General features: G+C 37.3%; 1 protein-coding gene across 3 annotated transcripts in view; it reads right to left on the reverse strand.

The window, feature by feature from the left end:
* GPC5 (glypican 5) overlaps nt 1-14,611 on the reverse strand; it is a 1,510,050-nt gene that overhangs the window by 1,212,023 nt on the left and 283,416 nt on the right. For all 3 annotated transcript variants that reach the window (XM_043477854.1, XM_043477855.1, XM_043477856.1), the window contains exon 3: nt 11,980-12,674. In XM_043477854.1, the coding sequence (XP_043333789.1) occupies nt 11,980-12,674 (695 nt within the window). The remainder of the gene's footprint in view (nt 1-11,979; nt 12,675-14,611) is intronic.

Consider the following 14,611-nt stretch of genomic DNA (forward strand, 5'->3'; position numbering starts at 1 on the left):
GTGGGTTATAGTCCATGGGGTCGCAAGAGTCAAACACCAAGTTTTGGGGGTATCATGGTACCCAGTTACCATGGTAACTCTATGTTTAGTGTTATGAGGAACTGCCAAACTGTTTACCAAAGTGGCTGCAGAATTTTATAATCCTTCTAGCAATGTGTGAGTGTCCAAATTTCTCCACAGTCTCAACAACACTTGTTATTGTCCATCATTTACATTAAAGCCATCCTAGGGACCATGAAGTGTCACTGTTTCCTTGTAATTTTGATTTGCATGTCTTTAGGAACTAGTGATGTAGGACATGTTTTCATATGTTTATTAGTCATTTGTATACCTTCTTTGGAGAATGATTCTATAAATCCTTTGCCCACTTTTATTAGGTTATTTTTTATTGATATGCTGTTTAATTATATTAACTAGTAACTCCATGTAAACATTAACTTGGAGAGTATAGTATATGACAGGGATGTCTTATTCCTGATTTTAAAACAAATGCTTCTAGTAATTCCATTTTGCTCTTAGAATTATATAACAGTTATAATATTTTTTTAGTTTTCTGTTTCTGTCATGCTTAATATTTAATTTGAATGTATATTTCTATTATATTTGTATCTTACTTCACAGTTACATGTATGCTGATGCTATTTGGCACCATCCTTAAAGATATTCAGTATGAAGTGCATCCTTTATTATTATATTGTATACTTCATTTCTTGTTTTATTTTTCTTTTTGTTTTCTATTTATTCTCTGGGAACACCTGCTCTCTCTCTCTCTTGATCTGTTTAAATCAGCTGACCCTATACATGGCTCCAGGCTGGGGAAATGATCCAAAGATTTCCAGCCAGAGTATCACCAGACAGATGAGGGAGATGAATAGGCTCCAAAGCAAAGCAATAAGCAAGTGTATAAGATGTTTTCAATCATGGGAAATAAGTTCTATTTTTTTCTTGCTAAACTATACAAGGATAAGCCTAGAGATTGCATAGCCTACCTTGTTACCTCTTGAGGACAGTCTGCCTGAAAAACAAACCAAGACAGACCAAAGCTTCACTGAGAAGTAGAGAAGCATGCTGATAACATTTATAAAGATCTGGATCATGTTAGATTTTCAGTAATTTGTATATTTCAACTCAGAGTCGTGTGATTTAATAATTACCCCACCTTAGGAAGGTTTAAATGAATTTGACTTTCTGTCACTTTCAAAAAATCTCATCCATTATGATAACTTACCTAGAACATTTTTTCCTCATTGTGTTATGTCAAAGTATAATTTTTAAAAAGATAAAAATATGTGCCTCTAAAACAAATATATGATGAGCAGTTGTGAAATATTTGTTCAATTCCTTAAAGAGGGAATAAGAGCACAGTAAAGCTGTTTGAAAGCATCTACCAGTGTTATAGTCAGTGAAAGAAGGAACTCTAAGATCAGTTGTAAAGGTGATTAATATTTTTCAGGTAACTAAAACAATAACTTTCCAGTTTGTCTTCTCAATCAGACAAAAATAACTTGTAAAATTATTTTCAATATGTCAATCTTATGTTAAATAACATCTAACATTACAGACCATAGTGTCATCCTTACATTAAGCAAAGACTAAATAAAAAAAGGAAAAATTACATATACCTAGAGATGACTCGGGCTTCCCTGTTGGCTCAGACAGTAAAGAGTCTACCTGCAATGCAGAAGACCTGAGTTGGGAAGATTCTCTGGAGGAGGGCATGGCAACCCACTCCAGTGTGCTTGCCTGGAGAATCCCCATGGACAGAGGCGACTTGCTGGCTACAGTCCATGGGGTTGCAAAGAATCGGACACAACCGAGCAACTAAGCACACCGCACAGTGATGACTCAGTACTGGCCCTATTAAATCACAGAAACACCACTGAGAAATGTTTGCCTTCTTTTCTTTTTTGGATAATTTTTCTCCATACTTACTACTTTATTGAGGGAAGTTATAACTGCCTATCATTTGCCAATAGAGTGGGTTGTTTTTAGAATGCTTCTTTATCCAGTTCAGGATTAAAGGTTTTCTAACCCTAGATTAAAATCTAGAGGTTACCTTGAAATGTGACCTTTTCCCAACTGTGATATCTAGCATCAAACATCTACTATGGGTTGATGGGATGAAGTGAGATCTCCCTCAAATAAGACTATTCATATTATGTAGACAAATACAACTCAAGATCATTGATAAATTTAGTACATAGCCTAACATTGACCCTTTCATACCCTACCATGCCCTTTCCCCAGCTATTTTTATCACTACATTCCCTTGATTGATTTTGCCACCAAGAATGCTACATCGACTTATTCTAGGCTCCAAATGAACACAGAGATGGCTGAAATGGAATAAGGAGAGAGCAAGCTTCAGTTTTAAGAGCTGGGACAGTCTGCCTGTCTCTGCTGCTGAAGTGTTGTCAACCACCAGCCCTAGGGTCCATGCAGGTCCTGTGGGCTCAAAGAGAGAAGAAAAGCAGAAAGGGGCAAAAGATCACAGATGTACTTCACATTCTTGACATGTGAAGATTTTGAAAACTCCTATGGATTCTTCCTTAGCTATTAAATGTCAAAACAGAGAAGTGAGTTGAAACCCTACCCAGGACCCATCATAAGGCTGCCCACACATTTGCCCCACACAAACTCAAGGCCAGCCAGTCACAGACCGAGGGGACACTGAGAGTCAGAACCTTCTCTGATCATCATGGATTGGGTTAGGTCTCCAAAGTCACAAAATGAGGAGTTTATTAAAGAAGAAGAGGATCAGCAGCCACTGTCGGGGACCTGCAACCCTTCACTTGGGAGCTTCCCAAACAGGAACAACTGCAGACAGAGGAAGACACTGCCCTGCTTAGTTCTTGGGGCAGCCAGGAAAACACTTGGCATGGCCAGAGGTGCTGGCCATCCCCTCTGACTATGGAGCCTAGTCCCCACCCTAGTATCATGCAATGTGACCACTGACATTATGGGTTCAGACATGGGGGGCACATCTCGAGAGGCACTGCTTTTCTTGTCACTTCCCCCACTTCTGATGTGAAATGTTCCGATTTCTAGGCACCAGCGAGGTTCTCTGGGCAGAATTCTCGAGGCAGCGCAGTATGGTCTCTTTTGGCCATAGGAATTTAGCCACTTGAGATGAGTCATCAGTGGTCTTGGGTGCCATGGGGGTTCCACTGATGATGCTCTGTGTGCTGCTGATCCTAGAGACTCCATGCCCAGGGGTGGGAATGCTGCCAAGGGAGCTTAGCATAGACCCAGATCCCCAAGAGAGGCTGAGAGAAATGATGACTTTTATAGTCAGAATGGAGGTTGTGTGCTTAAAACTTTGCATTTCTGTGCATGGATATACAAAGAATTGCCCTTTCAGAGGGGAAATATAAAATTACTAAGAAGTTTTACTACTTTGAAAAGACTTTGGGTACGTTAAATAAACCAGACTGGAAGCCAAACTTGAGAACTTACTATAAGACACGGGAAAGGTGAAGGCCATGGATAAAGAGCTGAGATGCTACATTTCTTTACTTGGGCTTAAACCAGATACTTACAGAAAGCACAGGAAGGAGAAAAATCTAAATGTTTACAAGTTCAGCTGATAGCTGACATAAGCAAGACTAAATTTTTTTTAGGAAGTGCATTAAAGCAAATGTAATAAGACTACAACCAAAACAGCCTTCAAAATCCATCAGAAGAATGGAGAACAGCTTTAGATAGCACTAACAGAAACTTTGGAGGTAAATTCTAATCTACAGAGAAACATAAAGCTGTTTTCATAAGACTCAAAAATGGAAGGGAAGAATGGGTAAATATAATTTAGAAGCAAAGAAAAAAAAATAGACTCTCATAAAACCTTGCCTTTGGAGTGAGTTCTTAATAATAAAGAGAGTCTGATCAAGTCTCTAAGTGAACACTTGCTAGAGGTGAGTGGTTGGACTGCTGTTCCTGTGGAAAGACAACGTGAACTGTGGAAACCTGGAGCAGCATATGTCAAAGGCATGGAGAATGGAGACTTCTTAATTCATAAAGCCAAAGGACTGCTGATTTATGAGACTGATTTAATACTAGTTCACACTCTCAAAACCAGGCAGCAGATGTACACAAAATTACCTGCAGAATCGAAAGTTATCAATGCACTTAAAAATTATCTGCATTAAAAATCAATTCATTGCAAATCTCCAACCAAAAAAAGCTTTGCTGCATTAAGAAAAGACTCAGGTAGAAAGGGAGAGGGCAAAAACTCCAACAGAAATGGCACATCCTTGTTGAACTTCATCAAGGAAAAAAAAAATTTTTTTATGCAGTATTCAATTTGAAGAGAATTTATTCCATTTAAGGTAGAGGAGAAGTGTCCAAACCAGCTGAAAACATCGGTGCTGCATATGAACAGCTATATACTTATAAAATGCAAGCAAAAACTATTTCAAAAAAATCAAAAAGAATAGCTGGGTATTATTAAAACCTTTTTATTCCAAGAAGACACAAGCTTATATTACAGGAAAAAAGAGTTCTGTTAGCTCAGAGAAAACAACATAACAAAGCAGAAGCATACATGGTGCAAAAATTGAGCAAGAAATTTAAAGGTTCTGAAAACTATCCTTCCATTCCCGTTTTCCTAAAAAACGCACCTTTGATAGGGGCCTGAGAATACAACCAGGAACCCTCCAGACAACAGATCCCTGAGGAAGGAGAAGCATCTGGCTTTGATGGTGAGGGAATGGAAAGGACCATGCCAGACATCTACCAGCTGTCAACCCCAGGCTCCCTCCAGTCTGGCTAACTCAATCCTGGCTCAGCAAGCCTTCCAGGAGAGAAAGACAGAGCTGGATAGTTAGAATCATGATCTTAACAAGAAAGTGTGTAAATAAATACTGAATAAAAAGGGGATCAAAAGCCTAGAAAGAAGGCAAGGAGGCAGAATAAAAGTCTTCACATAGCAGACAGCTAAGATGGCCAAGACTAGTCCGTATCTTCAACATATTCCATTCTAGAATACCAGGCATGGCAACTGAAGATGCAGACAGTCATTCACCATAAGGGTGAATTGTCCAACAGCTAGAGCTGTCCACAAACCTGATGGACAACTCTTCCTGGACATCTTTGTCCAGATTTCCCTTTAAAGGACTTTAGGCCTTCACAAGACATTTCATATTTTTTTTTCTTTCTCAGGAACTTAAGTAGAAATAAAGAACCATGGTTATCTGTACTTAATCTAGTAATTCATACCACAGTCTTTTTCAGAAAGGTAAAAATCACAAGTTAATCATGCAACATTTTCAAAGACTTATGAAACAGCTATCCTTAAACTATGCGTTTGTTATCTAATGTGTTCCTAAAAGAAATGCAGACTTACTGTATATAAGGTACCTGAGTCTTGATTGGCCCTAATTACCACCAATCATTTCAAGAGAGGTTATCAAAAGGCCAAAGTAACCACCCCTCCTCCCATGATACACAAGTACAGGGGCAAGTCTTCAAAAGAAAAAAGATTCAGATCTAATCAGACATGTAAAGAAAATTCTTACCAGCAGCAGTGTATCATAAAATTTGAGCAGACAATCAATGGATAATAGAACTACCTTTTGACTTGCCTCTAGAGAAGGAAATAGCAAACCACTCCAGTATTCTTGCCTGGAGAAGTCCATGGGTTGAGGAGACTAGTGGGCTCTGGTCCATGGGTCACAAAGAGTCACAACTGAGTGACTAACACTTTCACTTGCCTCTAGTCAGAAAATTCTACCTTGTTCAACATCTGAAAAGAACTAAATGGGCCTAGTATTGAGAAGAAAACCCACTAATTATTGCTATGTGCTTTTCTGCTACCAATTCTGTAATAGCAAGCTCCCTGTAACTATTTAGCATCCAGAATTGAGTGTGCAAAAACCTTTCAGAGATCTCTATATATTAATAGACTGATGAGTTGGACCAAATGACTTTCTCATGGTCTAATGAATCTTCCTTTTCTCCTTGCCTTTTCTATTAACTTATAGATTTTTCTATTTCCAGTTAGCCCACTTTCATTGGATTCTGTCTGAGCTGCTTTTTACCCTAGAAACTTCTATCTTCCCCTTTCAATTGCTTCTAATTTAATTCTTATGCCATTGCCTTTTCTCTTGTTAAGCTCCAGTCTTATTTCTCAAAAGAAACAACTCATTTGAACAATTACAATAATTTGACAAATAGTAATTATAAGTTCAACATTAGGTCACCCCATTAGTTAAACAAAAACTAGGAAAAGGTAAACATGATATCTTGTTGAAAACATCATTAGGATATATCAAATGACATTATGCTGGTATTTTCAATGAACTCTTGTCCAGCTACTCATAAATTTTATCCACAGGTAGCTTATTTTTAACCTATGGTCACAGCCCTTCATTCTCTGGTAGCCAAACACAAGGGCTTCCCTGGTGGCTCAAGTGGTAAAGAATTAACCTCCAGTGTAGGAGCTGTAAGTTCAATCCCCAGGTCAGGAAGATCCACTGGAAGGGGGAATGGCAACCCATTCTAGTATTCTTGCCTGGAGAATCCCATGAACAGAGGAACTTGGTGTTACAGCCCATGTGTCACAGAGAGTCAGACACGACTGAATTGACTTAGCATGCATGCACACAGTCAAGTACAAAAATATACATGAATGAAAGCTCCTAAACAAAATTAACTTTGCTTCAGAAATAATGCCTTCTTGGCTTTGTGAAGATTGTTGGAGGAGGTCATTGAGAGTATGTGACTGCTGGTTCACCCAAGAGCAGGACCCAGGCAATCAGAGACTCCTCATCCATCTACCGCACCCTTGAAATATATGGGTCACCCACCATTCCCACACTAGGAGTGGTTTCAAGGACACAGCCTTGAGAGAGTAATGTGTTGCCTTAACCTTGTTTGTCCCATAGTCTCTATTATGTAAAATTAATTTTTAGGAAAATATATACCACACTATTGAAGAAACAAAACAAAATTTAGTGTTTTACTATAAATAATCCAGGCTATTTTAATTTTCTTTTCAATTTATATATAAAGATATCAATGAGACCTAAAAACACATATCAACTTATTAGGCTTTCATTTTATGGATTCAGATAAGTGTAGATGTATAGAGAAGCAGTGATCAGATATCCCTTTTCTCAAAAACATAGTTTAATTAGAGTGCATTAGTGTGTACAATGCGACTTAAACTTAATTTTGATAGGTTTTAAAACTGAAGTACGTAGCCATCCTGAAGTAATTTGGATGCAACCAGCTGAAACTCTACTAATGGTTCAAAGGTAAAAGATGTGGAAAACTGGTTTTCTATTTAAAAATACAGAGTGGGAGTTCTATTGTTAAAAATTATGTTTTGGAACCCAGTGCAGGCTTAAAAACACACACTTTTTGTGGCAGTAATTCCCATGATGGTGACATAGGAGACTCCTAGTTTCCCTAGGAAGGTCCCTCTTCCCACAGAAACACAGAAATGTGCAACTACATACAGCTATTTTAGAAACTAGCTCAGTAACTATTACACATCAAGCAAATGAAAAATTACCCACATGGAAACAGGTAGCACAGGTTGAGACACACACTTGCTATAAACTCCACACTCAACACAGTGCCAGACATTCTAGAGGGGTACCCTCAACCTCAGCTGTGGGGACACAGCATACCGAAACTTATGAGATGCAGCAAAAGCAGGAAAGTTTATAGTGATAAACACCAATGTTAAGGAAAAAGAAAGAACTAAAATAAACAACCTGACTTTATACCTCAAATAACAAGATAAAGAACAAACTAAGCCCAACATTACCAGGAAGAAGGGAATAACAAAGATCAGAGCAGAAATAAATGGAATAGAAACCAGAAAAAAACAAGACATCAACAAAATTAAGAGCTAATTTTTGAAAAAGTAGAAAAATGACTAATCTTTAGCTATAATAAGGAAAAAATGAGAGAAGACTAAAGTAAATGAAATTATAAATGAAAGAGGAGATATTACAACTGACACTACAGAAATAGAAAGGACCATAAGAGATTATTATGAAAAATTATAGGCCAACGAATTGAAAGAAACGGATGAATTCCTAGAAATAAAGATCCCACCAAGACCAAGACATGAAAAAATAGAAAACTTGAACAGTACCAATAATGAATAAGGAGATTTAATCAATAATTAAAAACAAAAAAAAACTCTTACCAAAGCCTATAACTAGATGATTTCACTACTGAATTCTTTCAAATATTTAAAGAATTTTATTTTGTCAACTGTATTTCAATAAAGCTGAATAAAAACCTTTTTATTTCTAAAATGGTATAGAATCAACATTCAGTTGAGTTTCTTGGTAACATTTATTCCATTTAGAAAATATTGAAACATTGAAATTAACCCAGATTCTGCATTCTTGTTTCTTTAATAAATTAAAGCACTCAATTATAGTAATAAATAATGTTCTAAATTTAATCAATAGGAAGTATACTTTAAAAATACTGTTTTTATTTACAGAATAAATACATGATTTCCTATCAAGTATCGTGCAATCATTTAATCATTTCCTACCAAAAAATATCATTCAGCCGTTTCTTCATAATGAAATTATTTTTATCAAAGAATTAGTAGTTAAAATCATCAGTATTAAAACTCATTGTAGATTTCAAAATAATGGTCTCTAAAATTTTAGGTTTTTTTTTTTTCCTTCAGGAAAATCTTTACAATTATCTGCTTACATTAAATGCCCATTTAAAACATTTTTTGAATTCTATATCACAGTTTAAGAAAGAGGTGTTCACCTTAAAAGTATTCAAAACATCAGAGAAATAAATAATACATTTATAAAGAATATAACATAATAATAATGAGTAGGCTTTAAACAGTTACCACGTAGAAAACCTAAACTCATTTTAATCTCTAAAGAACCCTGTGATGTAGGTAGTTATTGTCCCATTTTACCAAAGAGAGCTTCCCTGGTGGCTCATACGGTAAAGCGTCTGCCTACAGTGCGGGAGACCTGGCTTCAGTCCCTGGGTCGGGAAGATCTCCTGGAGAAGGAAATGGCAACTCACTTCATTATTCTTGCCTGGAAAATCCCATGGACGAAGGAACCTGGTAGGCTACAGTCCATGGGGTCGCAAAGAGTCGGACACCACTGAGCGACTTCACTTTTTACCAAAGAGGAAACTCAAGGAAGATTAAATAATCAAGTTCCCAACCTCAGCTAGTAAATGGCAGGAACAGATGGGAAATGCACTCAAAGATTAGGACTTGTGCTTTTAATCTCCATATTTCGATGGCTCTCTGTTAATACTTTATTAGACTTTTGTCTTAATCCCCAATTACCAAATTAAAACATTCTCTTATAAATTAGATTTTGCTCCTTTAATGGTTCTATAAATAGAAGATATTTATGATTTCCTCAGGAAACCAATAATTTTTTTCCAGTTGAAATTCATCCAACAGAAGTAAGATGCATCAGGTACCCCTACAGATTTCTTAAAGTGGATGGATACAAGTATTTACTGAGGACAAGATTTGAAAGTACTAGATCTCAGAGATTGCTCTGGGAATGTGAGAAAGTCATTATTTTCTGGCTCACCAGTAATTTATTTTGAATTTATTAAATTCACTGATGTGTGAACTGGTTATCAAAACTTGATAAACAGCTTATAAATCACTTTGAAGTTGGCAGAAATAAATATTAATGAGTCAATTTTCAAGGAATTTAAAGTCAGTTTCTCCTTCTGTCACCGTAAGTTAAAAAAAGAATCTCAGTTGTTTTATTTGGAAAAGAATCTACAATTCATTAGTAATAACATGTTTTTCAAGATAGTTATAGGGCCATTTATTATATGAAAACAGAATTAATTGCTTAAAAGAAAAGAATGCTCTTTGAAAATCCACCAAGGAGTTTCATATAACAAAAGTGTTGCTTAAAATGTATTTATAGAACACAAGTTTGATGATGATTCTAGTCCTTTAAGATAGTAAAGTAACCTGCTTCACCAAGGTTTAATCAGGGTTGGCCCCAGAATTGGAAAAGAGAAAAGCAAATTTCTCAGGGACCGAGTAGTTGCCAATGTCAGAGCCATATCCTATCGCACTTAAATCATCATTTTCTTCTTTACGCAGGATGAAACAGACTCAGAGTGTTTTAGGAACTTGTTCAGGCCACATGAATAATGAGTAGCAAACTCAGGATTTGAAAACAGGTTGTGTTTGACTCTTCATGATCCCATGGTCTGTAGCACTCCAGGCTCCTCTGTCCATGGAATTCTCCAGGCAAGAATACTGGAGTGGGTTGCTCTTCCCTTCTCCAGGGGATCTTCTGACCCAGGGATCGAACCCAGGCCTCTTGAATTACAGGCAGATTCTTTACCATCTGAGCCCCCAGGGAATTCTGAAACCATGTCTATCTAACCACAAACTTATGTTAGTTTAGCCTTTGAAATTGAAAAAAAAAAAATAGATATATAACAACATACAAAATTTTCTACGTGGTAGATTTTAAGGATACAAAAAGGCACTCCAAGGCTCCAAAAGACAAAATAAAAAGAATCTTAAAAATCTGTGTATCTATCTACCTATCTATCTATATATATAAGAAAATTCTGGCCCCAAAAGTTTAGATGGCTTGTCCCAAATTAATAATTCAAATCTGTGCTTCATTTCAGATTTCCTGTACTTGTTTTCCTTCTGGAGATATGCAATATCATAATATTGATATTTTGTTTCCTAGACCTAAATGCTTATTCCTCACTAACTGAAGTACATGAAATCTTAGAAGTCTTTTATTTTGAGTTGGCAAAGTTGCAAAAGTTCTGGTACATGTATGATCTCCCTAAAGCGATGAGAGATTGCAAAACAACCAGGACAACTGTATATGGTTGGGAACCTTGGCTGTGTAAGGATACCCAGGTGAGTGAATCAGGAGTGAGAGCTGAACTCCAGCTCACATGTGACTCTACCTGCAAGTCACATCCACCTAAAGAGGGGACCATTTCTAATTTGCATGAAGGTACCATATTGGCCCATACAGTGCCAGGAGGACCTTGAAAGTTAGGAAGGAAGTGGGGTGTATATGCTTGGACATCAAGGTTTTCATATCCAATTTCTACTGGAAATTAATGAAAGGAACAGACCTACAAAGTCAATAATGAGAGTGTTTATTAATTCAGAAAATAAAGGCCAGGGTGAGGAGATGTATTCTGTTATTGTAAAGGAGCATAATTTTATTTCAGGACAAAATATCTAGGATAAAGAGCAGCAGCATGTTATACTTCACTGTATGGGATATGAGAACTATTACTAAAGGTGCCTGAGAATATTTCTACAGAATGAGAGAGAAATAGGAAACTCTTATGATTTGATTATTTTGCTTACTAAAGCTTTCCTGGAATAAAACACCATGACGCCAAATACATCATGGTTTAAAAAATCATCACACCATTGCTGTCCCAGGTTCTGGAAAGTCTCAGAAGAAACACTTTCAATAACAAGTCTTCATTTAATGACTATATAGCTGAATAACTTTGAAATACCAGTAATATCCATTTTTAGAGTACCAGGCAGTATACTAGGCAGTATGCCTAAATGATTGCCTATCTTCCCCAAAAAGAATACTCCAAAAGTTATCTGTTACTATTTTCTTCTTGTCAGTGAGAAAACTGAGGCTCAAAGAAGCTAAGGGACTTGAGAATTAATGGAAGAGTGAAGAATCAAAGTTATGCTGGTCCTGATTTTAAAACCAAGCCCTCTTTACCTCACTGAACTAACCCTATAAGAAGGCCACTACTTGGAGGAGAAACTGGTATTTTAGCTAACCAAAATTTTGATGTGTCATGTAAAATATATTTAGAATTGAATATGACAATATGACAACCCATGCATTCTCCTACTGTTTCCTAAAGTATTGTTAAGCTGTCATAATTTAAAGTATATAATGATGTGCTTATAATCCACACACTTTATATATACAGCTAACTGTTGCACTCTAAGAAAGCAGGAAATTTTGAGTGGATGCTTACCTGTTCTGATAACTTCTGTCCATTAAGGTGAGCCTGCATCACAGCATCATTAACGAGCAGGTGGAAGTTCAGAAGCACGTGTTCAATGTCATAGGTCCCACGCATGGCATCCGACAGCTCTTCCAGTGACCGGATGTACACATGCCAGTGTGGGTTAAGCTCTGCCACATGTGCCAAGCAGCCTCTCACGACGTTGAGGCAGTACCCCATGCAAGGCTTAGTGAGAGCCAGGCCTTGGCAGTGTGGGCAGTACTGCATTCTCAGCAGGGCTCTGCCACACTCTTTGGAGAAGTGCAGATGGTCTGTGGTATTGATGACTTCAATGCCCAGGTTCAGCGCCTGCAGAAACGTGCGACTGGGCAGCAGCGACCGCCCCATCTGTCCCAGCACTCTTTTGGGAATATTACCAAATGGGCTAATGTCCCGGCGGGCCGTCCGGATGCATTCTGAGTATTCCAGGGAACTGTCAGTCACACCAGGGTTAATGAGATGATTATAGACCAGAGGGAAAAGACTGTCAAAGAATCTGTTGACAAATTCTTCAGGATTAACATCCGCACCAAATAAATAGAGCCCTACATCGGTGAAGAGCTCCTGGGTGGAAGCAGCGGCCTCTAGGGCCATGTTCCTGTAGGTGTTGCAGAAAAGTATGCTGGTGTAATTTTCTGCTTGTCTGATGAGAGTTTCGAGGGTTTCTGTAACAAAAGCAGAAGTAAAGGATGAAAAGGTTCAGTATTCATATTAAAACTGCTCATCCATCTGCTCCACAGAGTAAATGAGCTCAATGCAGCAAAACTAACCTAAGGATCTAAATGATCAGCCTACTAAGCCCAACTGTGCTTTCCCAGGAAAATGACTGGTGGAAGGCGGGCATCATGCAAAACACACACGTTTTATAGATAGGTATTTCCCAGGATCAAATACAAAAAGTGTAGAAATCAAAAAGAAGTTATGGGTAATAGTAATTTCTTTTTAATTTTATTCCTAATTGTTTATAACCCACAAATGATTTAAAAAAAAAGTGTCACTAAGAAAACTATTTCAAATCATGAGTTCAACCTTTACAAAAGAAAATGACATTAAAATTTGATTCAACATCTACTGTATTTTTTATGGTTTCTCTTTTTTCTTTTTTTTGAAATGAAAGCTAGTAGATCATAAACTAGTTACAGTAAACAGAGGTTAAATTTCCAAAGGGAAACCTGAACGTCATCAGGCCTCCTAGAAGGTTCAAATTAAAAGAAAATAAAGCATTTCATGACTAAACCATCCTTAAAATTGTCAAACCTTGTTAAGAAGTGAGAAAGTCAATTAGTCATATTAATTGATGGAAATAAGTGTGTGACCACCTTCTGAACTGCCTTGTGATCTTTTGTTTTTATCATCTTATCTTCAAAGACTACTGTGGGACATTTTATATCTTATTTCTTTAATAAATGCTTCCAACTCAATTTCTCCACAGAAAGAATGGAAAATAATTTATCCACAAATTAAAGAAGGCTATAGTAATCAGCAGGGCTTCCCCGGTGGCTCAGAGGTGAAGAATCCACCTGCCAGTGCATGAGATGTGGGTTCAACCCCTGGGTTGGGAAGATCCCCTGGAGAACCCAATGCAGTCTTCTTGCCTCGGAAATCCCATGGACAGAGGAGTCTGATGGGCTACAGTCCATGGGGTCACAGAACATCAGACACAACTTAGTGACTAAAGAGCAGCAGCAGCAGTAGTAATTAGCAAATAAAAGCTGTATTTCAAAAATGATAGCTTTAGGCAACAGCCAATCACGTTGGATATCCTAGCAATTACATTTCAAAATTAGCCTAAATATGATACTAGACTGTGTCAATATATAATTAGCTATAAAATACATCAATAAAATTATCTCCCATAACCACAAAATCTTACGGTAATTTTAAATTAGGTTGTAAAGACCACATCAAACCACTGATATATTACAAAAAGAGATGAAATAACAGTAGAATAAAGTGAAATGATAAAAAAAAAAGAGTTACCGAGAGAGCTATTAATGAAGTGAAACTGTGTCATGACTATGCCATAATATCCTAAAAATCAGCAAAAAAAAAATTTTTTTTTCTCACAGAGAACACATATAAGACACAATATACTATGTATTCTGATTCTAATTCTGAGATGGATTCGTACTGAGTCCCCGGCTTGAGTGTGATATATCAAGGTGCAGGCTATAGACTAAATGTTTGTGTCCCCCCAAAACTTTTTATGTTGAAAGTTAATTTCCAATGGAATGGTATTTGGAAGTGGAGGCTTTGGGAAAGTGATTCGGCCTGGGGAGCGGACCCCTAGTGGATGGGATTAGTGACCCTATACAAGAGACCCCCGAGTGTTCCCTTGCCTCTTCTGCCAAATGAGGACACGGCCAGAAAATGTCCATTTGTGAACCAGGAAGTGAGCTTTCACCAGACATGGAAACTGCCAGTACCCTGCTAAATTTCTGTTGATAAACCACCCAGTCTATGGTATTCTGTTATAGCAGCTGAAACTGAGACAGTGCCTCTACACTACAATCAAAGGCAAGCAACACTTTCCAAGAAGATGCAACTCTATTACAGCACAGACACTTCAAGCAAGAATTTTTTTCTTTTTTAATTTGATGTT

Source organism: Cervus canadensis, chromosome 9 (genome assembly GCF_019320065.1).
Source record: "Cervus canadensis isolate Bull #8, Minnesota chromosome 9, ASM1932006v1, whole genome shotgun sequence".
NCBI classification, from domain to species: domain Eukaryota; kingdom Metazoa; phylum Chordata; class Mammalia; order Artiodactyla; family Cervidae; genus Cervus; species Cervus canadensis.